At 49.3% G+C, this 24,991-nt stretch overlaps 1 protein-coding gene across 3 annotated transcripts in view; it reads left to right on the top strand.

Annotated features, from left to right (window-relative positions):
- Positions 1-24,991, top strand: part of LAMA5 (laminin subunit alpha 5) — an 83,356-nt gene that overhangs the window by 21,978 nt on the left and 36,387 nt on the right. For all 3 annotated transcript variants that reach the window (XM_063404279.1, XM_063404278.1, XM_063404277.1), the window contains exons 3-11: positions 12,768-12,885; positions 16,245-16,363; positions 16,665-16,835; positions 17,285-17,382; positions 22,160-22,275; positions 23,109-23,227; positions 23,996-24,086; positions 24,219-24,353; positions 24,792-24,854. In XM_063404279.1, the coding sequence (XP_063260349.1) occupies positions 12,768-12,885; positions 16,245-16,363; positions 16,665-16,835; positions 17,285-17,382; positions 22,160-22,275; positions 23,109-23,227; positions 23,996-24,086; positions 24,219-24,353; positions 24,792-24,854 (1,030 nt within the window). The remainder of the gene's footprint in view (positions 1-12,767; positions 12,886-16,244; positions 16,364-16,664; positions 16,836-17,284; positions 17,383-22,159; positions 22,276-23,108; positions 23,228-23,995; positions 24,087-24,218; positions 24,354-24,791; positions 24,855-24,991) is intronic.

Genomic DNA, 24,991 nt, shown 5'->3' with positions numbered 1-24,991 from the left:
GCTTCCAGCTGTTAAGTGCTGGAAATGTGTTCTTCATTATGTCTAAGAGAGAAATGTTTCTTTCTTCCGATCGGGGAGGCAATAAATATTTCACAACATAATATGCTGTGGACAAGTGAGTTAGTGTGGTTTGTTCCCTGGGCAGCAGCGCTGCTGTGATGGATGGGGCAGGGATTGAGCTGTCCCCAGGCTGTTCACGGGCACTGCTCTGGATTAGAGATGCCATAACCAAATGTCTGCTCTGCCTTCAGAGCCAAGCCCCACTGCAGAAATCAGCAGCCCCTTGGCATTAAACTTTCCAGCGCTTACAGCCAAGACTTAAAGCTGCCTCCTACTATTCCTTTCTCCTCATCTGACCCCAAAGCAGTTGAGTTGTGAGTTGAGCCCGATGAGCCGGCAATGGGGCTATTTTGGATTAAGAGGAGGCGGGGTGAATTCCAGTTTTGTGGATTACTCCATCCTCTGCCAGCATTGGCTTTGGTCCTAGCAAGGATGCTCCAGCTTGCTTCTAGTGGTCTTGGCCAGCATGGCCTGGGCACTTCCACAAATCAGAGGATTACAGGACATCATCCAGCACTCATTCCAGCTAATATTAGGTGGTTAAGTTGCCAAAGTTTGGCAAATACTTTCCTCTTTGCTCATGGATTGCAGCAGATAAATTTGGGCATTTGCAGGAGTTTCTGTAGTCACTGCATCCAGCTTGGAGGTGCTAAGGGATAGTGATGCCAGGAACAGAGTGGCTGTGTCCAGATCTGAGAGGATTTTCTTGGGAAGGATGGAGATGGGAGCTGTCATTGATGGTAACAGCAAGCCATGACCTAAATCACAGAAGTGGTGTTGTAATCAGGGTGCATCCATGGAGTCCTGGGAGCAGAACAGAAGTAGGCAGTGTAGGTGACAATTTGTAGTGTGAAAGGAAAAAAAATCAAAATTGCTGTGGGCTGATAAAAATTCAAAGGAGTAAGAGCCAGCATGAGCCCCAACAGGGGGATGAGATGACTGAAAGCAGAACTGCAATATTTCTCAGACAGGAAATGAAGGAGCAGCCCAGTGGGTGGGGGAAGGTGGTTGATCCACAGGGTTGGGAATTCTCCAATGCTGTGATCCTGTTCTTCACCTGGGATGGGCATGCAGCCCCTGTGTCCTCTGGGGAATGTCAGGAGGTATCCAAATGGGAATGTTGGGCAAGCTACCCCCTGTAATGCAGCTGTTGGTGTGGTGGTTGCCATCTCTGCAAAGCCTAACCTGGAGCCTGAATCACCTGTTGTGATTTAGGCTCTCCCCTGCCTATGATGTACCTTTAAAAATTTTTCCATTCTTTTTTGCTTCTCACATTTTCTGTGGCAACAGCCCAAAACTAATGGGAAAGGCAGGATGGGACTTTTCAGATGTTCTAGACCTTTATTCCCAATATGGGAAATGCTTTAAAATATCTGCTTTGACCACAAAAACTGCAGCATATTTTCACTTGAAAATAATGTTTAATAAGAACTTTTTAAAAGCTAATTAAAATACCAATAGAAGCAGGAGGGTATAAGCCAAGCATTAAGAAAAAACCCTTGAGGATAAAATGAGTTTGTGAGCAATTTGGTCTTGAACTCTGTGGGAATGGGACTAAATCTGTGAAGTCTTCCCGGATATCCCAACATAATTTGGAGCTCTGAAAATAGCCCAAAACATGAATAACCTGGATGACCTCGAAGCTGCTTTTCAAGAGACTTTTAGTGTGGTCAGAGTAGGTGAACACCCTGCAGCACATCCAGGATTGAGGAGCCCCTGATGAGTCAGCTGGGGGATTGCTAATTGATTTGTGCTCTTCATTAGCATCAGTCTATGATGGATGGGGCTCCCAGCTTTGCTCCTTCAATAAGCAAATAGTGGTGGGGCACAGTGGCCTCTTTTAGAGGTCTTTTTTGCAGTCTAAAGGGCCTGATTAAGGGGGTCCCAGGGAGGGCTGTTCACAGGAGAGCACAGCCCACCCCAGGATCCATTCCTGGGCCTGCTGGCCCACAGGGCTGTGCAGAAAGGTGCTTGGGAGGGAGCTCTGCTTTGGAACACAGCAGCCAATTTCCTTTCAGCACAGACAGGCTTTATCTCAGGAGATTGTGCTGGTCTCCAGTGGAGCCCCTGCTGTCATAACTATGCTCTTCCTGGGCGGATGGGTTTGTGCAGAAATCCCACAGCAGCAGCCTGGGGTCTGATGTGACTCACAAGCCCTGGCCTGTGTGGGGGGTGCTGGTACCAGGCAGTTTGGGGCTTTTTGATTTGTTTTTGTGTTTTGTCATTTTGGTGGTTTTCTTTTGTTTTAACTGGCAGATGAGAAGAGCTGCAGGACCTGTTATAGAGAGGCTCAGCTCAGGTGTGTTTTGAGGCATCTCTTGGATGCCTGGCTGCTGCTGTGGGTCTGTGCAGGAGTGTGGGTGCTGCTGTGCTCTCAGGAGAGGGCTGCCCACCGCCTGGGATCTGTCTTGCTGGTCTGACAAGCGTGGGGATTTCTCCCACTAGTCATGCATGGATGTTGTCCAAGGAAAAGGTTTTCTCTGGGACATGCTCTCCTCAGCCAGACAGAGAAGGTTGTTTTCTCCAGCTCCTGAGAAACACTTCTCAGTGCACTCTCACAAATACAACTGCAGGAATCAACTGCTTACAGGGCTGTTGTTCAAAAAGTTTGCAATGTGAGTTGTAGATAAGCTGCTTAGTCCATCATACCCTAGAATGGACCGTAGTTTATGTTCCTGGCACAAACATAACTGAGATGTGTTTGCCTTTTTCCCTGCTCCTGTGACCCCTGTGGATGCTGCCTAGCTTGAGGTCACTGATGGGCTGCAGATAGGTTGGTCTGGGGGAATTTCATAGTTACTCTGTCCTCATCAGCCAGGAGAGGTTATTTCTCCTCATCTCTTCATGCAAAACCCCCTCCTGCCTCTCCAAGTGTGCTGGGTAGCAGGTTGATGAAGATTTTGGGCTGGTGTTTATATATATATAATTTTTTTTAGCTCATTCATATTGTTCTGTGATGCTCTATGTTCTTTTTGAAGCTGGGGCAGGAAGAGGCTGGAGATAAGACAACAATGAAAGGCTGGAGTAAACCCTGCAAGCAGAGATAATGCACTTCAGGGAGTATGGGTGAACTGGCAGACTGGAAAGTTCAAGGAAATGTGAACTTTTGGCCACTCAGGATGATTACTTTTCCCACCAACTGCTCTGCACAGCCTTGGCTTGTGAGGTACTTGAGACAGCTTTTGGTTTAACTGGGAGCACCTGTTAGAATCAAGGTCATTATGTTCAGAGTTGTATGACATCATATCTATTACTTCACTCATTTTATTTTTTTTTTTTTAATATTGGTCCATTTAAAGGATTTTGCCCTTAATACCTGGCCCAAATCAAAAGGTTTCTCATGTACCCTCCTCAGCTTTTCCTCCCCTGCATTCTTGTTCCACAAATCTGTCTTGTGATATCCGAGACTTCTACAAGAAATTAATCACTGCACATTTTGTCTTGATTTTGCACCCTCCCACCTCAGCTTGTTGGGAAGTTGGTGTTTATCATTAGGGTTTTGCTAACCCTGTGGGGAGAGGTCTCCTTCCTGTCTGCATTGCAGGTTTCTCTCTCTAAATGCCTGGGTTTGAGAGGTGTTGAAGGCAGAGGGATGATGGAGAGATACAGAGAGCTACAGGAACTGTTTGCAGGGTCATACTGGCTCCAGGGAGTTTAAGGCATGTTCAAACAAAAATCCTTTCTTGAAGGATGGTTTTGAAAATTGCTGAGTATTACATCTCTCAGGACCTTGGCTCTCAGGTTGAACCCAAACTGAGAAGCAGGCAGACTCCTTTCTGACTCTGCCAATTTATTTGCCTGGCTTGAAATGCCCTTGGGGGTTCCATATTTGCAGGCTCCCCAACTTTATTGGAGTGTAATTTACCCACAGGCAGGGTTTGATAAGTTTAGACAGCAGCAGTACAGTGTAGGTGCCACTTAATCTGCACACAGATTTGCCTCAGTGCTCCCAAATCCTCAGCAGCCCACACAGAAACGGTGCCAAAATCGATGTCCCAGCTGTGCCACTTTTTAATTGCGGAGCAGAAGAAATGACGTGGTGTGAAAGGTCAGACCAGATTCTCTAGTGAGTAGCTGTTTGGAGGAAATGGAGGAATTTTGGCCCGTGCAGGCTGAAATTCCTTCTTGGCTGTGTGGGATCTTCAGCTCGGGGAAGGCAGCTCTGCTCACAAATCCATCGAGGCTGTGCCTGGGCTCTTATTTGTAAGGGCACGAGTGGCTTGCACCTTGCAGGGTGGCTTGTAAGAATGGGAACTGGGGGTGTGAGAAGAACCCCTCTGCCTCCTTCCAGGCAGGCTCAGGGAGAAGGAGAAGGAGACCTGAGCACAGCAGAGGCTGTGAGCTGTGTCTGGGCTGGGCTTTGTCCCAGCTGTGCCCATACATCTGGGTCTGGAATGTGCCGTGGTTTCATGGCTTGGTTTCATCACACGCACTGCCAGAGTCACGGATTCCTCCTATATGTTTTAAAAGCAAACAATCCATGACTGCAGACACTGCTCCCTGTGTGTCAGCACGCAGGCAGCTGGGGGAACACTTAAACCAAATTAAGCCAGAGCTGTTAAATTGTTCTCTGAGGAAATGAGAAAGATGAGTAGCATTGACTGGTGAACTTGGGGTGAAATCCTCTCACGGTGGTGATGTCGTTGGCAGGTAGAGGAATGAACGTGGACTTTCAATGGAATTCTTTTCCTCGTGCCCAAGGTCATGGTTTCTGCCCTGTTAGAGGGCACATTGATAAACAGGAGGTACCAGGCAGGGCTGTCATTACTGAAAGTATTACAGCTCTTGACTTGGAGCCCATTCCTCTCTGTCCCAGCAGCAGATGCCCAGGGAGGCCTTACAGACAATATCTGCAGCTGCTGGGACAGTTTGGCACTGAGGAAGGGCCTGAACTGGGCTCTCTTTCTCCTCTCCTCCGTGCAACAATGGCCAGTCACTGGGGAAGAGAAGAGGGACAGGTTTGTCTCTAAATCTGGACTTTCTCCCCAAGAACTAATGGAGAGATGAGTTTTTTAGCCACGCGGGGAGAGGCTGTGGCAGTGCCATCCTCTCCTTCATGTCTCCTATCTGTTCTTCCAGTCTTCTTCACAAAGCACCCAGCTGATGTCCTTGAAATACAGGTGTGAGATTGCTCCCTGAGCAAAGGCACCACTGGGATCAGCCACTCTTGAGGAGTGTTGTCCCTGGGAACAGGGACATTGGAGGATGACCCAGATGGAGTTAAAAGGTTCATTTCCAGATCAGTGCCATGCTGGAGCTCAGTGTGAGGTCCTGGGCACAGGGACTGGTCATCTCCTTCCAGAACAGAGATGTGTTCCTTGTGTAGGATTTGCCATGGCAGAATGGGACACTCCAAGGAGATTTGTTTATTTCCTTTCCAAGTCTATCTGGCATTAAAAGCTGAGTCAATTCTTTCCCGTTAGTTACAAAAAACCCCCCTCTCCCTGTGTGTGGAGTGACAGCTCCCTGAAGAGGCTCTGCTTCTCACAGTCTCAAATAACTGCAGTCAGATGACATCCCTCAAGTCGGGCTTTTTCTTAGCAATTTCAGATCTAGGCTGCAAGCACATCTGTTAGTATTAGCAAGCTGGAATTCCCCACTTTTTCTGTTTATAGGAGGACACTTATTTTCTCTGTGTTCTGGGATTATGAGAGTTTCTGCTATGGTGTAGTTTTCATTTTGCTAAAATTACTCTCAAACTCTTGCTTGTTTAAGGGAGGATAATCAAGGCAGTGGATCTAAGGCCCTTTGAAAATCACCTTTGAGAACCATGTGGGATTTTTTCTCTCTCATGAAGTAGTTGGCTGGATTTATTTGGCTGGCTGTATTTGAGTGACTTCCAGTTAAATTCCTCTAGAATACCAAGTCTTTCTGGGACACCTGCTTATTGCTCACCTGTCTGCATGAAGGTGCCTGCAGGAACTTTGGCTTTTTCACTTCTACACATTGGACAGCACAAGCACGAGGTTCTTCACAGTGAGGGCCATCAGGGCACTTTATGTCTCTGTAAAAAAGGGGTTTTTTTTTCCTTTGAGTCACTTTTTTCCTTATCCCTCTTCTCATGTAATACTATGTTTGACTGGGAGGAAGACCCTGGTTTGAGCTACCACTAATCCTGCCAGCTAATTATTAATTCACATGCTTTCCCAGAACACATCACTTTAAAAAAAAATACCCATTCCCAGAAGCTTCCTAGAAGCATTTAACCATCAAGGACAATTGACACCTCAAGGTAAATAGTCTGAGAACCTGAAATCCTGGATGTGGTTATAGTGTCTTATCTCTGCAGCACCAGGAAGTTTTAAGGGCCTCTTTACAGCCACCTCTGTGCTGGGTTTCTGATGGTGTTTGCAGGAGGATTAAAGCAACTGGAGAGGGTGGGAGTCCTTGTGATGGGGGGCACCTGACCCTCTCACATTCTCTGGCCTCAGTCAGCTCCTGGGCTGAGCTGGCCTTGCAGAACAGTGCTTGTACCCCTTTACAGGGTGCCCAAGGACAGGGGAGTCCTCTTAGCCATTCCCTGAGGGTGTGGAAGCTCAAGTTTGGGCTAAAAGACAAATATTTAAGTCTTTAATGGGTTACTTAACACTTCCCCCAGCAACCTAGAAAGTTGCAAAGGCCATCTCAGTCAAGTGCAGGGAATCTCCTACTGCACAGCGAGAGGCAAGTGTGGGCAAAGTCCTTCTCTGTAAGTGACTGAGGCCTCATCCCAAGGAATTCCAGCCATCCCCCTCTGTCCTGGCCAGTTTTGCTCTGCTGTGATGCCTCTGGTTACCGAATCTGGCTGCAGTGGCCTTTGGGTGGCTGTTTGGGCTGATGTGAGTTCAGAAGGGACCCCACCTGCTGGGATTTAACAGGCTTGGTGTGTCAGCATCCTTGAAGGATGCACCTGGAGCTATGTGGCCTTTGCTGTTTGCAGCTCCAGGTTGGCAGGGATTTAACAGGATGCTCCTCTGTGCCTCTCCTCAGTGCCAGCTGGCTGAACCTGCTGCCAGTCAGGCTCTTGCTGCTGCCCTGTTGGAGGTCATTGCTAAAACTTGGCTATCCAGATATCCAGCACTGTGCAGGCCACAAGTGATGGCTCTGCTCTGCCCTGCCATGTGCCAAGTGCTGCAGATTTAGTTCCCCGAGGATTTTTGGCAGGAGGTGTGTGTGGCACTGGCAAGGGAAGGACAGCTTGTGCAGGAGGATGCTGTGAAGATAAAGCAGTGCTGTGTGTGAAATGGGTGGACGAGCCAAATCCTTCTCAGAAGTGGTGTTTAAAGAAAAAATCCTTTGTGGAAAATGCTCCCTCAGCTGTTCACCTAAGCCAAGCTGCTTAGGAAGGGAACCAGGCACTGTTTGGAAAATAACATCATAAAGTGTTGGGTTGCTGCTGCTGCTTGTTGTGACACTGAGCAGGTTCCACGCTGGCTGGTAGCTCTGAAGCTGTGGTTTCATGGGGAGTGCTTTCTTTGATCTCTCTCAATAAAACTCCAGAGTTTTGAGAGAAAAACTTAAAAACAGGTTGGTGTAAAATTGAGTCTGAGTGCTCACTTCTCTCCCCAGCCCTACCGAGGTGTTTAAGAGCTGCCACTTTGCACCTCTGCCCTTCCCCCGTGGTGAAAGGGATGGGTGCTTGTTTCTAAAGCCTGGCTCTCAAAATCTTGAGGTACAAGCACAGGGAACCTTCTCATTCAGAACCCTGTAATCCTCCGTGAATAACTTGGAAAAACATAACTTTTAGGAGTGAGGATTTGAGACACAGACATACAAGAACAAGCCAGGAGCTGCTGTGAGGAAAAGAGCAAAATGGGGGCAAAGCATATTTCAGTGCACACCCTTCTTTCAAACACTGACTTTTGTGCTTTTATATGTGGGGTTTGTTTGCTCTCAGGCACTTAAATATTTTATGAAAAAATGACTGGATAAAAAGCCGTGCCCACTTGGAGGGGAAGCACCTTTGTTTGCTGCCTGGGAGGGTTGAAGTAGTTCTTGTGTGATTGAAAATAAAAAGTAGGCACACACTAAATGTGAGAGATTTTATTAAAGGATTTTAATGGATAGGCTGGGGAGAAATAAATCTGCTGCAGGACCACAGAAGCTCAGCAGGGGGACAGTCAGTTGTTAATGAGTAAATTCACTGCTTCCATGAGAATAAATGATTACAGGCAAAGGATGCAAAAGGGGCAGATCACTGACCTAGAGAAACTCAAAGTGAGCCAGAAGCTCTCTGCCTTTCCAGGGCTTTTCCACCTCCTGCATATTTATTTGTGGGGATGAAAGGTGCACAAAAAGGCACCTTATTAGCTTTAGCTGCTGCCAGTGATGTGGTCCAGGGCTGATTCCTGGCTCTGCTCTGTGGACAGAGGTGACCTGTGCTCCCAGAACTGTTTCTCCCTGGCACTGTGGATTGATAACCCCACGCAGGCTCTGACATCTCCACATTCTCCAGGTGGGCTCGTGGCTGCAGTGATGGACCAGGCAGTGCCTGGGGGATGGATGGGCTTGGGAGGGAGTAAAATCATTTGATTTTTGAAAGCAGGGAAAAATAAATTAACACTTCCCCACGCTTTCCATAGCAGTTCTTTTTCTGCTTTCCCTGCTTCTAGGTTTTGCAGATGTCTGGAGCTGCTGTGCAGTGACCCAGACTGGGGTGTTGAATGTGCTTTGGAGTATCAGTGAGACTTGGCCAAAGGACACACAGGATACAAACCTGGTCCAGCTTTTTGTCTGCTTCCCACATGTACCTCCCAGAGCTGGAAAAGTGGAATCAGTCTCTTGAGGAAAGGAATAGAGAAGAAATGTGTTTGCCATCATGTGCTGCTTACACAGGGGGATGGATGAGCAAATGGACAGAGAACGTGCTGCTCCAAAAGCAGCCGAGTTTCTCTTGACTCTCTGCAGTCTGTGTTTACTCTTTAAGTCTTTGCATTGTCACACAGGGCACTGATCAGTATTTTAATGGTATTTTAGTGCTGGATAAAGCTGCCCACCATCCAAAGACACAAATGGATGGAGTGTGGGATGTGGAGGAAATGCCCCATCCTTCCAGGCACTGGGGCAGCTCAAGTGATTGTTACTAAGGAAAATTGCTTCAAAACCACTAGCAGCAACATCAACTACATGCAGAGATGTTACTATTTTCAAAGAAATCTGGTTGCTAATTAAAGTAGTGTCAGAATTTCCTGGCTGGAAGGTCGCTTTATGAAATTCCAGAGGCTGGTCAAAGGTTGAGCTGCACCTGGCATCTTTTCAGAGGTAGGGAAAATAAGGGATCTGCCTGCCTGGAGACAAGTGTGAGCATCAAGTCTGGTGTTTCACCTCTTTTGTTCATGAAGAAGGGAAAAAAAAAGTCTGAAGTGGCTGGGAACATAGAGGTTTTTATTCATCTGACTGATAATAGGAGCTAAATAAAGGCTTTGGAAAAATACCCAACCATTTCCCTTGCAATATTGGTTGGGCAGAACTATACTGGAACTAAACATGGAATGAAAAGTCTGGCTTTTCTGCCAGCTCTATTTTTAGAGCTGCTGCTCCATCTTCGCATCTGAGTTTTCTCAGCAGATGCACTGGAAACAGGCAATTTGCTGTTAGTTTTTCTGGCCAGGCTGTGATACACTGCAAGATAAGGATGTTGGATGGAGGCTGGATAAAAATCCCCCTGAATACCAGGACACGGGTCTTGTTCCAGGTTTGGGGTTTACTGTGGTCACAGGCTCCTGAATATTTTCTGTACTCCATTAGGAATGACCCTGCCATGCTGGAAGGGGAGCAGTTGTGCTGTGTTGGCTGGGCTCATTTGTGTCCTAAGACTGCGGTCACAACTCGAATAAAATTCAGCAGCAGTCACAGCACACAGCTAAACATGGATTTGGGTATGGAGAGAGGAACTGTGCTTGGCTTTGAGAGCAAATCTCTGCCCTGTCTTTCAGCTGAGGTGTTGCAGATGATGCAGACATATCCAGCAGGAGCCCAGAGGTTGTTGTGCTTTCCTGTGAAAAGCAGGAGTAGAAGATAAAAGGTGTGCTGGCCTTGGACATGAAACCCTGCCAGTGAGGCTGGGATTGGCCTTTCAGAGAACTCCCAGCAAGCATGGACACAGTTTTATCCACAGTTCCCAGTGTGTGTGTGTCTGCCATGACCCAAAACCTGCTGAAACCATCTCTGCCTCCTTCTTTCAGCCAGAGAGGGCTCAGAGGAGCCTGTGGCTGCCTGACCCTGCCCCAGGGCATTTACACCAGAGCTTGCAACCAGCAGCACTGAGCTTTTCTTCTGGCTGGTGAATCACTGAGCCCGAGGCTTGGTTTTGTGTCAGATCTCACTGTTTGGGTAAAAGCTGCACCAATTTTTCTGAGTGGTAATCCATGCACTCCAGAGGGAGGGGACTTCTGAGAACCAGAAGCACGAGAGGAGCTGGACTCCAAGGACATTTAATTAAGAACACTTTGTTCCAGCGTGAACAAAGAGGAGGACCCCCTAGAAATTCCGTGGGAATTACTGGCTTTGCAGTGAATAAATTCATTACTTGCAAAATTCATTACTTTGCAAAAAGAAAGGCAGAGAGAGGGATGCACCTGACATTTCTAAATTTGTGTTTGTGGTTGCTGTTCATTCAGAGCAGAGAATCCCCTGTGCCTGAGGCCAGAACACGTACAGGCATTTTTGAGCCACAGGGAATTTTGTCCAGCTACAGGCAGTGCTGGATTCCAGCAGGAGCATTAATTTATTCCCTGCAGAATAAAGCTGGAGGAGGGTTTAGAGTAGAGGGAAGGTGTAACTTCACAGGCTGGTGTTCAGCCCTGTTCCCATGCCAAGAGGCAGATGTTGAGCTGTGAGAACTGGTCCTGCAGAGAAAGCAGCTGCCTGAGCTGAAGCCTCTTGGGCTTCACTATCAGAGAACAGCTCTGCTGAGAGGGTAAGCAGGTAGAAAAAAAAACCCTGCTCCTCAAAAAAAGCTTTGTCTTGTATGCCTTGACAACATGTATGTTGCAGAGGGGAGCCAGGGCAGCACTGAGGTCTGTTTTCCCTCAGTTTTTGAAAAGGATGCCTTTTTCCCCCTTGGCTGGGCTTGAAAGTCTTTTGGCAGCAGAGAACTGCATTGGGTGACCACTTTGGTTTCTTTATTCTGGATGGCACCAGTCCTTAGCAGTGCCTGAGAGTGGTGACAAATCCCAGCCTCCTGCCCATTCCTGGCTGGGAACAGCCTCTGATCTGCTGTGCTTGGTGTTCATGTGGATTTTCCAGCTGGATTTGGTTCACTTCTCCCTGAGCATCTCTCTCAAGCCCCCTTAGTCTACACCCAGGAGTGTTTTGGGTGTCACCAGCCTGCAGTGGGAACCAGAACAATCCCCCTGGTAATTGGAGGAGAGGCTGAGCCAGAGGAGCATTTGGGAGCATCCTGAGGAGGTTTTTGCCTGAATGTCCTGCTGAGGGGGGAACTGAGCTGGTTCCAGTCCTCAGGGCTGCCCACATCCCCTTGCTCCCCTTCTGCACACCAGCACTCGCACCCCTCGTCTGGCTGACCCCAGCAAGATCTGTGCTTTATAGATGGCTTGGCAGATTTAAATACCTCTTTCTTGTTTCTCCTGCCCTTTACTTGCCCAGTCTGTGGGTTGTCAGGGCTGCTTTGGGGGCATATTTTTATGGCTGTGTGTCCTGTGGCTCGGCGATGCGTGTGGCCGGGCAGGGCCGAGGTGCTGGCTGCTGTTCTGGCTCTCCTGCAGGGCTGAGATGGGCACGGAGCCTTCCTTCTCCTCCCCTTGCAGAAATGTCCCTCTGCATACTTGTCAGTCTTTAGGGCGTCTGTATGCTCATGCAGCCCCAGCTCTGCGTGAGGAGTGACTCCTGGGCTATAAATCTCTGCCTTTCAAGCACTAAACTCCCTTTTGGGTTGTTTTTGACATTAGGAATTTCCTCTGATAAGAGAACTTTATTTGCCTTTAAATATCGCTTTGTGACAGGATGATGGAGTGGGGATTCTTGGAGCGAGCCTGTGCCAGCCGGGGAAGGGAAATTCTGCTGGGGCTTTTGTTTCTCTCTAGCACTGACATTGTAGCTCTTTAAAGACTAGGTTTGTTTTATACTTGGCAGGAGTGTGTGTGCACATGTCAGTGTCCAGACAAATGGGAGCAGCCCAACGTTGGAGCTGTGCTGGAGCCAAGTGGGTCTCCTGCTCTCCCCTCCCTGTGGCACCTGGGGAGGAGCAGCTGTGCTGGGGTTTTTTTGAAACAGGCTCCCAAACACAGGTTGTGTTGGTGAAGCAGGGCTGGTATGTGGAATGCCTTAAAGAAACCAGAAAGGAGGATTTTGTGGCACTGTCTGCAAGGTGCAGTTGGATGTTCCCTGGCTGACAGGCCAGTGTGTCACTTGTCACCAAGAGCAGCCCAAAAGCCAAGTCCCCAGGGCAGCGTTGTAGCTGGTTTGTAATGCAGCCTGCTCAGGCTAAGCCTGAGGTGTCTCTCAGCACAGCCTGAGAACAGCCTGCAGCCACAAAGTCTGAGCTGTGTTTGCATTCAGTGGGAGCTGAGCTCCCTAATCTGCCTCTCTGCAGCAGCCCTGTTGTATCACCATCCCTTTAGATATGGAGGATTTCGCTTCACAGGCTGCTTGTGAGCAGCAGGAGCTGCAAAGTGCCAGCTCATTTATTCCACTTGGATCCCATGAAGTTCTCTCTGCTTTTCAGGATGCCTCAAGCAGCCAGCTAACTCTGTGTTCCTTTCTTTCAGCTCTTCCACGTAGCCTATGTCCTGATCAAGTTTGCCAATTCCCCTCGTCCTGACCTCTGGGTGTTGGAGCGATCGACTGATTTTGGCCTCACCTACGAGCCCTGGCAGTATTTTGCCTGTGAGTATGACAGGGGGCTGCAGCTCAGTGCCAGGCAGTGAGGCTGTGGTGAAGACAACTCTGTGAAAATGCAGGGTTGGGTTTGGAGCTGTTCCTGTGTCGCTGTTGTGATGCAGCACATGTCTTCTCCATCTGCCCACTAAGACTGCAAGAGTTGAAGATGAAATGCTCCTCAAGACAGGAGAACTACTTTGCTGTCGGTACTAAATGTATTTTTTAAAACACTGCCATGGCATGTCTGGAGGTGCCAAAGTTGGTTGTCAGCAGGTGGGTGTTGCTGATCTAGGTCTGAAGGTGAGATTTCTTATCATTTCCTCCCTGCCCTCCTCTTTCTGTCTCTTCCCTGTACCATCCCAGGCTGTATTCCAGCTCCTCCAGAAGCCAAGCAGCAGCTTGCTAACAAGTGGCTGCTATCACAGAAGAGTTTGGATGCAGAGAACATTCCCTTGTGCTTATCAGTACCGGAGATTGGATCCAGCCTGTGCAGGGCAGGCAACCTCTGTCCTGCTGCTGTGCAAGGTGGATCAGAGACAGCTGCCTGGAAAGGAGATCCAGTCTGTGCATTTGGCTTCCCAATTCTCTGATTAAAACCTTAAGAAACAGCTGGTTCTGCAAAACCCTTCTCCCAGAGGGTCTGTGGGGTAGCCAGATGCTGAGGAACTTGTTAAAACCACCAGCTCCTCCCAGGAGCAGCAGCAGTAATTGGGAGAAGATGTGAGTTAAGATCTACAGCCAGAGCTTAAAACCTGGCAAGAAAGGACTTGGGAGCACTCAGAGGCCTTGCCCTGGGCTGTCCCTGAAGGCTCATATTTCTGGCTTACCTGTCAGGCTGTGCTTTGGATTTCTGGCCTCTTCTTGTGCAAGAAAGAGCTGCAGATGTATTACCACTGTGTTGCCTTAGCGTGGTAGCTCCTCTCTGGGGCGGATGTTTTTCTCTCTGCTGTGTGCTAGCAGGGAATTAACTGCTGTCAAAATCCTGCTTTGCTTTTTTCTATCTTTTCTGAGAATTTCTCTGCCAGCTCTGAAGCCTCTCTTGGGGCCCATTACAGTCGTGTTCCTGCGTGGTCTGGAGCTGCACTCTTGCCCCACTGGCATGTTCCTGTGTCGTGGCAGTGCTGCAACATCTGGAGCCCTCTTCCCTCCCAAAACATCAGGCCCTGTTACCACTCCCCTGGAGAAGTGACATGCAGTGACACAGCCCAGTGGAAAATTCCCATGGAAATAAAGAGGTGGCTGCTCCAAAACCTGCCAGACTTCAAGCACAAGGAGTCCTCTGCGGAGGTTTATTTTTATCGCGGGGAATTCTGTAGGTGGTCTGATAAAAACCCTGCCAGGTCAGAACCAGGGTTAAAAGCAGCTGGCAGAAATGCAGGATTTCTTCAGAGCTGTCAGTGAGCCTTTGCCAGGGGTGACACTGTGGCACTGTCCACCCTTGGCTCAGCGCTGTCCCTCGAGCTGCTCATCACAGGAGGTGCCAAGGTGATTTTTAGCTCTGTGGGAGGAGGGAGAAGTGAGTGCTGGGTGAGGCTCTGTCCTTGGCTGTTTCCTTAAAGCACTGCTGGAGTTAAGGCCAGTGGGTTACTTTGTTTTAGCTCAGAATGCCCAGCTTCTGGCTCACATGGTTGTGCAGATTTTGCAATAACTGGAGGAGTTCTTTGGTTTTCCTGAGTAGCTCTTTGGACTGAGCATCCTGTCTCCATGCAGCCGTGGCAGTGCTCTGGAAATCAATCATCCCGAGCCGGTGGTGACAGGTTCCTTGCCTGGGGCTTTAAAAATAAATTGCCTTTAAAAAAGCACATGGTGAAGCAAACCTTGGCGGCCAGAGACCTGATGTTAAATATTTCCACATCTTCCTGTGGACGCAACTGAGCTCTTGCTGTTGCCAAAACAGTGTTTCCTGGAGCAAGGCCACATTCTGGAGACAAGGTGTGGATGGGTGCAAGCCAGAGGTGAAGACAGGCAGGCAGAAATTCTCTGCTCCTCCTTTACTGTTCCTTCTGCCTGGCTCAGCCTACCCATGCAGCACATGGAGTGGGGGACCTGCCTTCTGGAAGCACACTGAGACAGATTTTGGAGGATTATTCCCATGAATTGGATTAACATTTCCCCTTCAGTTTCCTGTGTGAGCTGAGCAGCGCTGGCAGGAACAGGAGATTGTGTTGGCTGCCTTCTCTTCTTTTTTCTCGCCATGGAAACACCCTCAGGAGTACTGCAGTGACATTCACTTCAGGATGCTCTCTGTGAGCTCCTGGCACAGGTGGAAAGGGAGTGGGAAGGAGCAGCAGCCTTTGTCCAGGCTCTCCCTGAGGGAGCAGTCCCTGAGAGCAGCACTGTGTAGGTGTTTGCCTGGGAAGATGTAGGTGCTCACCACCCTGCACAGTCAGGCCCTGAGCTGTCCCAGCAGTGGTTTGGCTGGCTCTGCCAGCACAGGGATGTCACACATCCTGGGGACAAGGGTGCTGGACTTGCAGGAGCAGTCATACTGGGAAGCCAGGCCATTCCTGTAGCTGCAAGGAGAGTCTTGGCATTCATTCAGTGTCCCCAGAGCAGGTCACCAAGCCAGCAGAGTGGCTGCTTGGTGATGCCTGTTCCCTGACTTTATCCAGCCTTGCATTGCCACTTAGTGGCAGGAGCCCTCGTTTGCTGTCTCCAAGGAGTGGTTCTTGGTGGCTTTGGCATTTCTGGTTTGTGGCATTGGTTTAAGAGCAGAGTTCAGAGTAAGGTGTGAGGAGAGGAGCTGCAGCATTTGGGAGAGGCAGAGCAATGGCTTGCAGGATGTCTGCTTGTCCACCCTGCCTGGTGGGAGATGTCCCAGCAGTGACTGTGGCTTGTGGTTGCTCCTGTTGTGGGTTCTGTGCTGGCTTTGGGACTGACACAGGAAGTTTAGGAGCCTCATGAAATGATGGTGCAGCTCCTGCATCAGGAGCAGAGCCCTGGCAGCAAAGAGCCCTTCTGCAGTACAGTGGAAGCAGTGTAGCAAACCCACTGCCAGCAAGGCAGCAGATGGAGACCAGAGTTAGATCTCAGGCTGGTTAAAGTGTGAGCTTAATGCCAGAATTGAGGGGTGGGTTTCTCTGCAGGTGGCGGCAGTAGGTACAGGGGCTATTCTGACATTCCTTATTTACAGCAGGGAGGTGATCTGGGGGCTTTTCTGCCTATTACTGTTGGAGTGACACCTCCTCTTAGTGGAGGACGTGTACTTAGCCATGACAGAGTTAATGATACAAAGCAATCTCTACGTGGTAAATGCTTAACAAAGATTGTACACCCATCTCTCCTATGGTCAGCGTGGGAAAATCCACAGAGGGCTGGGAATTGTTCCTTTTCTCTTACTGCTCTCATCTCTGGTTGATGAACAGCTTCCAAGAGGGACTGCATTGAGAAGTTTGGCCAGCACACTGTGGACCGTATCACCAGGGATGACCACGCCATCTGCACCACGGAGTACTCGCGGATCGTGCCTTTGGAAAACGGGGAGGTGAGCAGCTGCCTGCTTCCATCCCCTCGAGGTTCCTTTTGGATGCCACTTAAAGTATTCAATTAAACCAAGTGAGAATGACAGAGAGCTGATCCAGTCCTCTGGGCGACTGGGTTCAGCTGAGGGAGGGATTAATTTCCTCCCACCCCACAGGATTGCACAGGTTTGTTCTCACAGATTCAGAGTGGTGTGGGTTGGAACCACCAGTTCCATCTCACTGCTGTGAGCAGGTGCACCTTCCACTGGACCAGGCTGCTCAGTGCCCAGTCCCACGTGTCCTTTTCCTTCCTCCCATTCACAGATTGTTGTCTCTCTGGTGAACGGGCGCCCAGGAGCCATGAACTTCTCCTACTCTCCTCTCCTGCGGAATTTCACCAAAGCCACCAACATCCGCCTGCGCTTCCTGCAGACCAACACCCTGCTGGGGCACCTGATGGGCAAAGCTCTGAGGGACCCCACGGTCACCAGGAGGGTAAGGCAGCCCTTGGTACCTCTTGCTGGTGAGGTGGAGCTGTTTGAGGGCTGTGCAAGCCACCTCTGGGGAGAGAACACATGTGGGTGTTGGCTGTGGGGATTTTCTCTTGTCTTACACCCCCTAAAGCTGAAGGTATCTGCTGTGGTTGGAGCTGGGGGCTGCTTGGGAAGACACCAACAATATGAAGCTGGGAAACACCTCTTGGTGTGTCACATGTGGCTTTCTGGCTGTGCTGGGAGCCCCACACTCATAGCTAATGGGCTCTGTTAGAGGTGGTGGATCTTACCACAGGCAGATACTGCAGCCTGCAGTGTCACTGTAAGGGAAATATCCCAACTCATCATTTTACTGCATGAAGCCCTGCTGAATCTTGAGTAGAATGGCTGTGATTTTGATTTTACTGATTTGTAAAAATAGTAATGGCCCACTTATCTTGTGCTTTCCAGTATTACTACAGCATCAAGGATATCAGCATCGGGGGACGCTGTGTCTGCCACGGCCATGCAGACGTCTGCAATGCCAAGGACCCCAGTGACCCTTACAGGTACCTTTTGCAAAACCCCAGTTCTGTCTGAAAGCATTGGAATGACTGTTCTAAGAATGAAAGATGATACCAGTGTTAGTTGTGTCCTGTCCTGAGCTTGTAATGGTGCCGTCACTGCTGTTTGTGTCTCTGCCCTGAGAAAGGACCAGAAACTGCTCCAGACAAAGTACAAAAGTCACATATTTTGTCAGACTGTTTTTCAGCCAGATCAGCTCCCTGGTCAAGTTTTCCTGTCCACAGCTTTGCCATCCCACTGGAGCAGGGTTTGAAAATGAGAAGGAGGGATACTGATGTAGAACAGGGAGGTTTCCCATCAAACTCCTGTGATCATTTCTGAACTTGTGCAGAGAAGTCTCATGCTTCCCATATGGCTTCTTAAGCATTGGGACAGTGCTCTCATAAATAGATGGTCTCCCATGACAGCAGAGACTGCTTCCCATTTCTGCTCATAAGAACCATAGATTCGTTATGTACATATCTGAACAACTCTTTGCAAAAGCGCAGGATTGTGTAAAAAAGTTACATTTTGGCTAATGGAACTTCCCATCTGCCTTGGCAACTTGGAATGCCAAGGAGCTGCTTCAGACCATGGAAGTGTTGCTTTTAGCCATCTGTTTTCAGCTTCAGTGTTGCCTTTATGAAAGGGATTGGTAGATTTAGCTGGACAAGGGGAGCTTGTATTTCTTTCTCATCAGGATCATGTAGAACTTTTGGATCGCCTAAAATAAAATTCCAGTGAGTCCCAGCCAAGGTTAAAGCTGTTAAGTATTAAAACAAAGATGTATTGGTAAGCAAGCCTGCCTGAGTGTGCCAAACTCTCTGACAAAAGGAAGTTCATAAATATTTGAATGTACAGTTCCTTTTTTTTAGACATTGGTGTTGCTGGTTGCAAAGTGCACCTGTGTGCTGGGGCAAAAGGCTTCATGGGGACAAGTGATTCTTTAATATGGAAATGCCAGGACCTTTCTTAGGTGTATCAAAGCTTGGGGCTCTCCAAGAAGGGAGGGAAAGTTGAGCAAGGAGGGATGTTAGATATCCTTGTTCATTGCCACTTCTGCTTGCAACCATCTCTGTCTCTTGAAATTCCACTCCTCCTCTCTCATTTGGATGCATTTGGCATCTTCACTCTTGGCCCCAGCCTGTTCTCTGATGTTGCAGCACATGTTGGTGAGCAGCTGTTGCATTTCACCCAGAGCAGATCGTGCTGGCCAGAGGGAGAAAACATTTCCTACTTGTGTACTTTGTACAGTCAGAACATAACAGCTGTAAGTCCTTTGGGATACAGCAGGAAAAGGTGCTGGATAAATAGATCTTCTCATGGCATTGCTGTACCCTTCAGCAAGCCCAGGAGCACAGACAGGTCAGCAGAAATCTGATACTTTCAGTTGAGAAAATGAGTCATTGATGAAATGTTGCCTTTTTCCAGGCTTTGGAAGCAGCTGTGTCCAGCCTTCCCATTGAAGTGGGCACTGCTGGGCAGGATCCCAACCCTCCTGCCCTGACACAGCACAGAGCCAGCTTGGGGACATCTGTAATGCCACTTTAGCTGGGGCTCAGACACGCTGTTCCCTTGAGACACAGGCCCAGCTACCAGAAACTTGTCATGTCTTCAGCAATCTCTGTTGTGTGGCCTCTGCACATGTCCTGCCTCTTCAGAATCTGATGTGTGGCAGCAAATGGGCAAGGAAATGCAAATAAAGGGATGTGAATTGGCCTGGCCCTATTAAAAATCCCACAATCTCAGCCTGTTGGGGGGTCTCTGGTGCTCTTTTTAAATTCTCTCTTCTGCACACCCCATGTTTCTTGTGCCCACTGCTCAAAAAGGCAGGCTGAGCATTTTGATAGAGGTGAGGTGAGCTAGAATTCTTGTCAAAGACTTCAGGACATGATGAAGCATGTCCATGAGCTGACTTCCTGGCCATAAATTATAATATTAGTGCAACTTTGGAAAGTTTGTGTGAAGTGCCAAGCTGCAGAGGCTGCACATCCAGCTGTGCTGAGCTGGCAGCACATCTGGGCCCTGTGTGAGTGTTTGCAGGGAGCTGAGGGCAGATACAGCCTCCTCGAGGTTCTCTGCACTTCTCACAGCTTTCTCTCTTTGCCCCAAGTTGGAATGGGCTGAATTAAGCAGAGGGAAGGAATGTCCTGCTGGTTAAAGGTGAACACCAGCAGGATGGGGCACAACCCTTTCTCCTGGCAAGCCCTTGGAGCAGTGAGATAAGAATGATCAGGAACCTGGCTTGGAGAACCCAGACAAGAGTGGCAGCAGTGTGTTAACAGTCTGAGTGAGCTCAGGAGAACCCTGTAAGGGTTTCTGTGGCTTCACTGCCCTGTCACAGATGCCACAAGCAAGAGGGGAGACAGCCAGACACTCCAGCTGCTCTTTCTGTGCCTGATGCTGAAGATAAGCAGCAGCCTGGTTGGTCAGAAGCACATCCACAGAGGAAGGATGCTTTCCCACTGCTGGATCCTGAACCCCAGCTTCCCTTTTCCCATTTGGAAGGGAAAGCACCATGTGTGCCAGTAGATCTGTGCCATCTGCCAGTCTCTCTTTGCAGGTGGTTTTATCTCCACACAGTCAGAAACAGAAGAAGGGGCTTTTTTTTTATTTTTCCTTGATTGTGCTCCTCAGATGTTCCAGCCAAACCCAGATGCTGTAGAGTTTGTGTGCTGCTCTCAGTTCTGCCCCAGCTGCCAGCTGGAAACTGTTTAGTCTCTGCTGTTGAGCATCAGTTCCAGCGGGAAGGCTGCGGTTTCATTTCTTACAGCAGGATGACCAGGAAATATGTGCTATGTGAACACAGGCGCTCCCTCTTCTTCCTTGTATATATTCAATCAATGAAACATGTAAATATTGTGGTTTATGCACATTTGTCTGTAATTCATTAGCAGCACGGACTGAGCACAAGGTGCAGTAAAGCCGTGATGGATGAGCTCTCTGAGAGGTCATTGCTAACTCTGAACAGACTAAATAAATACCTCCTTCTCCATCTGAAGTGAGCATCTTTACTCATGCAGTGCCATCTTCTTGCGTTCTGGGAACTGAACCAGTACTTTTCAAACATCTTGGACGTTAAGGAGCCTGGGGTGTGTGGCTGGAGCCACGTCCTGCAGTCAGGGAGATTAACACTGCTCAGCAGGTTTATAAGTTCCCTGACTCAGTGACCATCTTTCTCCACATGTGTGTATATGGATCTTAATCTTGATCTCCAGCTGCTGCCATGGATAGGAACAATAAAATTTTGTTTTCTTGGAAGTGCTGAGTGGTAGTCAGCCAGGTGAGAGGTCTGTGGGTGGTTGCATTCCAGAGACATGGCCAAGGTTTGCCTCTCATTGAGACTCCCCCTTGGGTCTGCAAAACACTTGAAGAACAAAGTTCCTAGTGAATATTTCAGGGCTGTTTTCTGCCCCTTAAGCTCCAGCCAGAGGTTCAGTTTTGTGCCTGGACTGTGCCAGCTACAGCCCAGCCTGTGATTGTGGGCAGGGACAGGGCATGACGAGTGCTGAAAGAGCTGACTGCAGCCTAGTGTCCCGTGGCATCTGCAAGGGAAGGGCTGGGAGCGGCACTGGGACCCTCTGCCTCTCAACCCCTCTGCCTGTAGCAAACATGCTGAGTGTGGATCCTGCTTGCATTGCCCCAAGCTTTCAGATCATCCCGTTATTTTCATTAAAATGAGATCACTTGTCCAGTGCTGCTGCCTCTATCTGGCAATTCACTATACATCAACTTGCAGGTCCCACATCTTAAAATTACACGTAGGTGGAAACTGTGGCACTCAGCTCACTGCAGAGTGTCTGCACTCCTACACTTCACCCTGGATGACTGCTCCTTTTGTTTCTAACGTCTTTAAAAAATTACACTTATTTTTAAACACACTGCTTTTGAATGGAGAGGCATTGGAAGGGAGGGAGAGATGGGAGTGGCAGACTGGCCCTGAGGGGAAATGAGTAATTGCACAGATAAAAGCTGGAACACGCTGTATTATCCATAAGTCTAACCCGACAGAAAGCGTTTGTGTTGGATGGGAATCGCCCTGTGCTCAGTGGAGGTTTTGGGGCTGATGTCACTGCCGTTAATGAATCGTTAATGAATCACCGTTGTGGTCGGGCAGGGACAGGATCCATCGTGTGCCTGTTGAGATTCCTTGCCTTGCCTTGCTCCAGAGCTGCCTGTTTACCCAGCACAGCCCTGCCTGGAAAGCAGGAGGTGCAGTGCACAGGGAGCGTGGGGCCAGCATCTACTGAAGTTCTTCATTCAAATTTCATGCCCTGCTCATACCACCTGTGTGACCTCATCCCTCTCCAGTTCTGGGCTGTGCTTTTTTCATTTCATGCTACCCCTGCACAGTGGTGGGGACATCTTTGTGTCCCTGCACCACGCTACAGTCTCTCAGATAATCAGCTTCAGCTCAGTTTCTATCACTGCCACCTCCAACCCTTTCACGTTTTATTCTCTGCAGAGCTGGCTAGGCACACTGATTTTTCTCTTACCCTTGTCTCCTTATGAAGGAAAAAAGGAATGATGGTGGAGGAGAAAGGGAGAGAATACAAAAAAGAGGGAGCTGGAATAGCAAAGTTTGGTGTTTGAAAAAAATCAATGAATTAAAAAGTTGAAAAAAGCCTTAGACACCTCTTTTCCAGAATATTGGGATTAGCAAATACTCGTTTGTGTTCCGGATCAGTGACAGTGATGCACAGCAGGGTCACACAGCAGCTCCCCATCCCACACGTCCCTGTCATCACCCCAGCCCTGTCTGTGCCATTCCTGTCCCCACAGGCTGCAGTGTGACTGCCAGCACAACACCTGTGGAGGCTCCTGCGACCGCTGCTGCCCCGGCTACAACCAGTTCCCCTGGAAGCCTGCCACGGCCGACAGCGCCAACGAGTGCCAGCGTAAGTGGGAGCTGGGCTGCCCCTTCCTCGGGCACAGCTCACTGCCCTGGGGCAGAAAAGCTCTTCACTGTGGGGCTGGGTGAGCTGGAGGGCAGTGCAAGCAGAGAGGGCTCTGCACAGCCAGTGTTGGTGATGCTCACATGGGGAGGTCTCCAGGGTCCCCGTGGGGCTTGGGCTCTGTTGCGTTCCAGTTCCTGCTGTGCGTCCAAGGGTTCGTGCAGGCGAGCCTCGTTGCTCAATTCCGTCTGCAAGATGGATTAGGTTTGGATGTGTTTACATACAGAACATCTTTATTTGTCTGGACAAACCTTTGGTCAGTGCAGGCAGTGGAATTTCTGCTGCGTTGGGAGTGCAGAGCACAGAGCTGCACCTCATGGTGTCTTAGAAACCCAGGGTGGCAAAAGCTCTTAATCCTGTGAGCTCCTAAAGCCCTCTCACCTGGTGCTGGATTTTACAGCTCACTTCTGTCCAGGGTGGGATAAAAGAGGCAAGAATGTTGCTCTCTAAACCAGACTACTCAAGGCCCCACAGTGTGGTAATTTTTCTTTCTCGTCCATACATGCCTGCACATACTTTACTTGTGATTTTGTGCCCACTGCGCTCTCCTGGTTGCACACCAGACCTTGTGAAGGAGTTGCTGCCTCTGTGCTTTTGAACTGAAAGGCTTCAGAGAGCTTGGGAGATCATATCATCCCCCAGATACATTCAGGCATTTTTCCTCATGGAAAAGCCAACCCCTCAAAGCCAGGAGGGAGAGCTAACCCCTTGAGATGCAGCTGCTGACTGAGGGACCTCTGAGGACGGGTGTTTGAGCTCCCATCTCTGTATTCCAGCCTGCAATTGCAATGGCCATGCCTACGACTGCTACTACGACCCAGAGGTGGATCGACACAAAGCCAGCAGGAGTCGTGAGGACAAGTTTGAAGGGGGAGGTGTTTGTATTGACTGCCAGGTATGCCTGAAAAGCTTCTCTGGAAAAGGCTGTTGCAAATGTTTGTTTCTGCTGTCAGCCTGGAGTTCAGCCTCCTGGGACCTCCACCAAGCCCCTCTGTTACCTAATTTTGGTGTCTGCCTAGAAATTTAATCTCTTTGCTGTGGATTAAAGGAGTGTGTGCCAGTAATGAGAACAGCACTTGGGTTTCTAGCTGTTCCCTGGTAGTACCACTACCTCCTAAAGCTTTAGTTTGCTAGACACCAGAATTGGGAGGGACGCGTTGCTGCCCAGCACATTGTGTAATCCCTGCCTAGCTCACAGTGCTCTGGCATGTCCCTGGATGTCCCTCTGCCCACCAAAATGCCAGTCTTCAGTCTCTGGGAAAGCGGGAAAGTAGCTCTTCCCTTCTCAAGGTGATGGTGACACGGTTAATTTGTGCACTGGCATGAAACTTCTGGCTGTGCTTTGTTGCTTGGGGGTAAACAGGTTGCTCCCATCCTCCAAGCACAAAGAGATCAGGACGTTTTGCCATTTGAAGGAAGTGAAATGGGCTCCAGGTCAGATATGAGCCTGAAACTCACACTGTGTTTATGGGAGGATACAGTTTGCAGGAAGGGCTTTGTTCCCAAGTGGATGTATGTGAAATTTTGAGCAGATTTAGGTCTTTGGTGTGCTGACACTCCTGAGCTGCTTCCTCGGTAACCTGGAGCTGTTAGTAAATCTGGCAGATGAACGTGAATCCTGCAGGCAGAGGAACTGATGCCTCTCTAACCCACTGTTTTTCAGCATCACACCACTGGCATTAATTGTGAGAGGTGCATCCCTGGGTACTACCGATCCCCTGACCACCCCATCGACTCTCCGTACATTTGCTACCGTGAGTGTCTGCAGTGACATCTTGGTGGCACTGGGGAGGGCGCTCTGGAGGGCTGGGCTGAGAGGTTTTCCTGCTGTGGGGAGCCTGAGGCCTCAGTGAGTGACAGTGCTGCTGGCTTGTCCCTCTGTGCAGGCTGTAACTGTGAGTCTGACTTCACCGATGGCACCTGCGAGGACCTGACCGGGCGCTGCTACTGCAAACCCAACTACACCGGGGAGCACTGCGACGCCTGTGCCGAGGGCTACCTCAACTTCCCCCACTGCTACCGTGAGTGGGGGCTCACCCCTGGGAGCCCACAGCCCCAGCAGCTGTGGGAAGGGCCAGCAGCTCCAGTTGTGGCTCTTGGCATGTCCTTTCCCCGTGCCACGTGGCACTCCTGTCCCAGGAGGAGTTGTCAGGTGGGCACAAGTCCACATTTGGTTTGGGTGGAAGCTGCACCAGAGCTGAGCTGCTCTGAACACAAGAGGCAACAGGAGTTTCCCATTTTATCTCCCTGGAGTTTCATCTCTCACTCACTGTCTTATGAAAGACAGGCTAAAAAGGGCTGTTTATGAATTGTTGTTTAGTGGGACATCTGCGCTTTGTTCCATGTTCCACGTTTTTTTTCAGCCTGTTCAGCTTTGGGACTGTCAAGTCCCTGATATTCCAGCAGGATTTCTCTGAGTGTGTGTGATGACCTGTGCAATGTGTCTTTTCTCTGCACAGCCGTTCCAGCTTTCTCTCACAATGATACTGGAGAACAAGTGCTTCCTGCAGGACAGATAATAAGTAAGCAGTGCAGTTTTCCTTGATGCTTTGGCAATGCTGGCATTCCTGTTATACCTCCCATCCAATGCAAGATCAGGTCTTCAGCTTACTGGGCATGTACATTGTGTGAGGCAGCCTTGAGTGGTCTTAAGAGAGTA

Source organism: Prinia subflava, chromosome 8 (genome assembly GCF_021018805.1).
Source record: "Prinia subflava isolate CZ2003 ecotype Zambia chromosome 8, Cam_Psub_1.2, whole genome shotgun sequence".
In the NCBI taxonomy this organism is placed as follows: Eukaryota; Metazoa; Chordata; class Aves; order Passeriformes; family Cisticolidae; genus Prinia; species Prinia subflava.
This window is presented reverse-complemented; position numbering and strand designations above follow the sequence as displayed.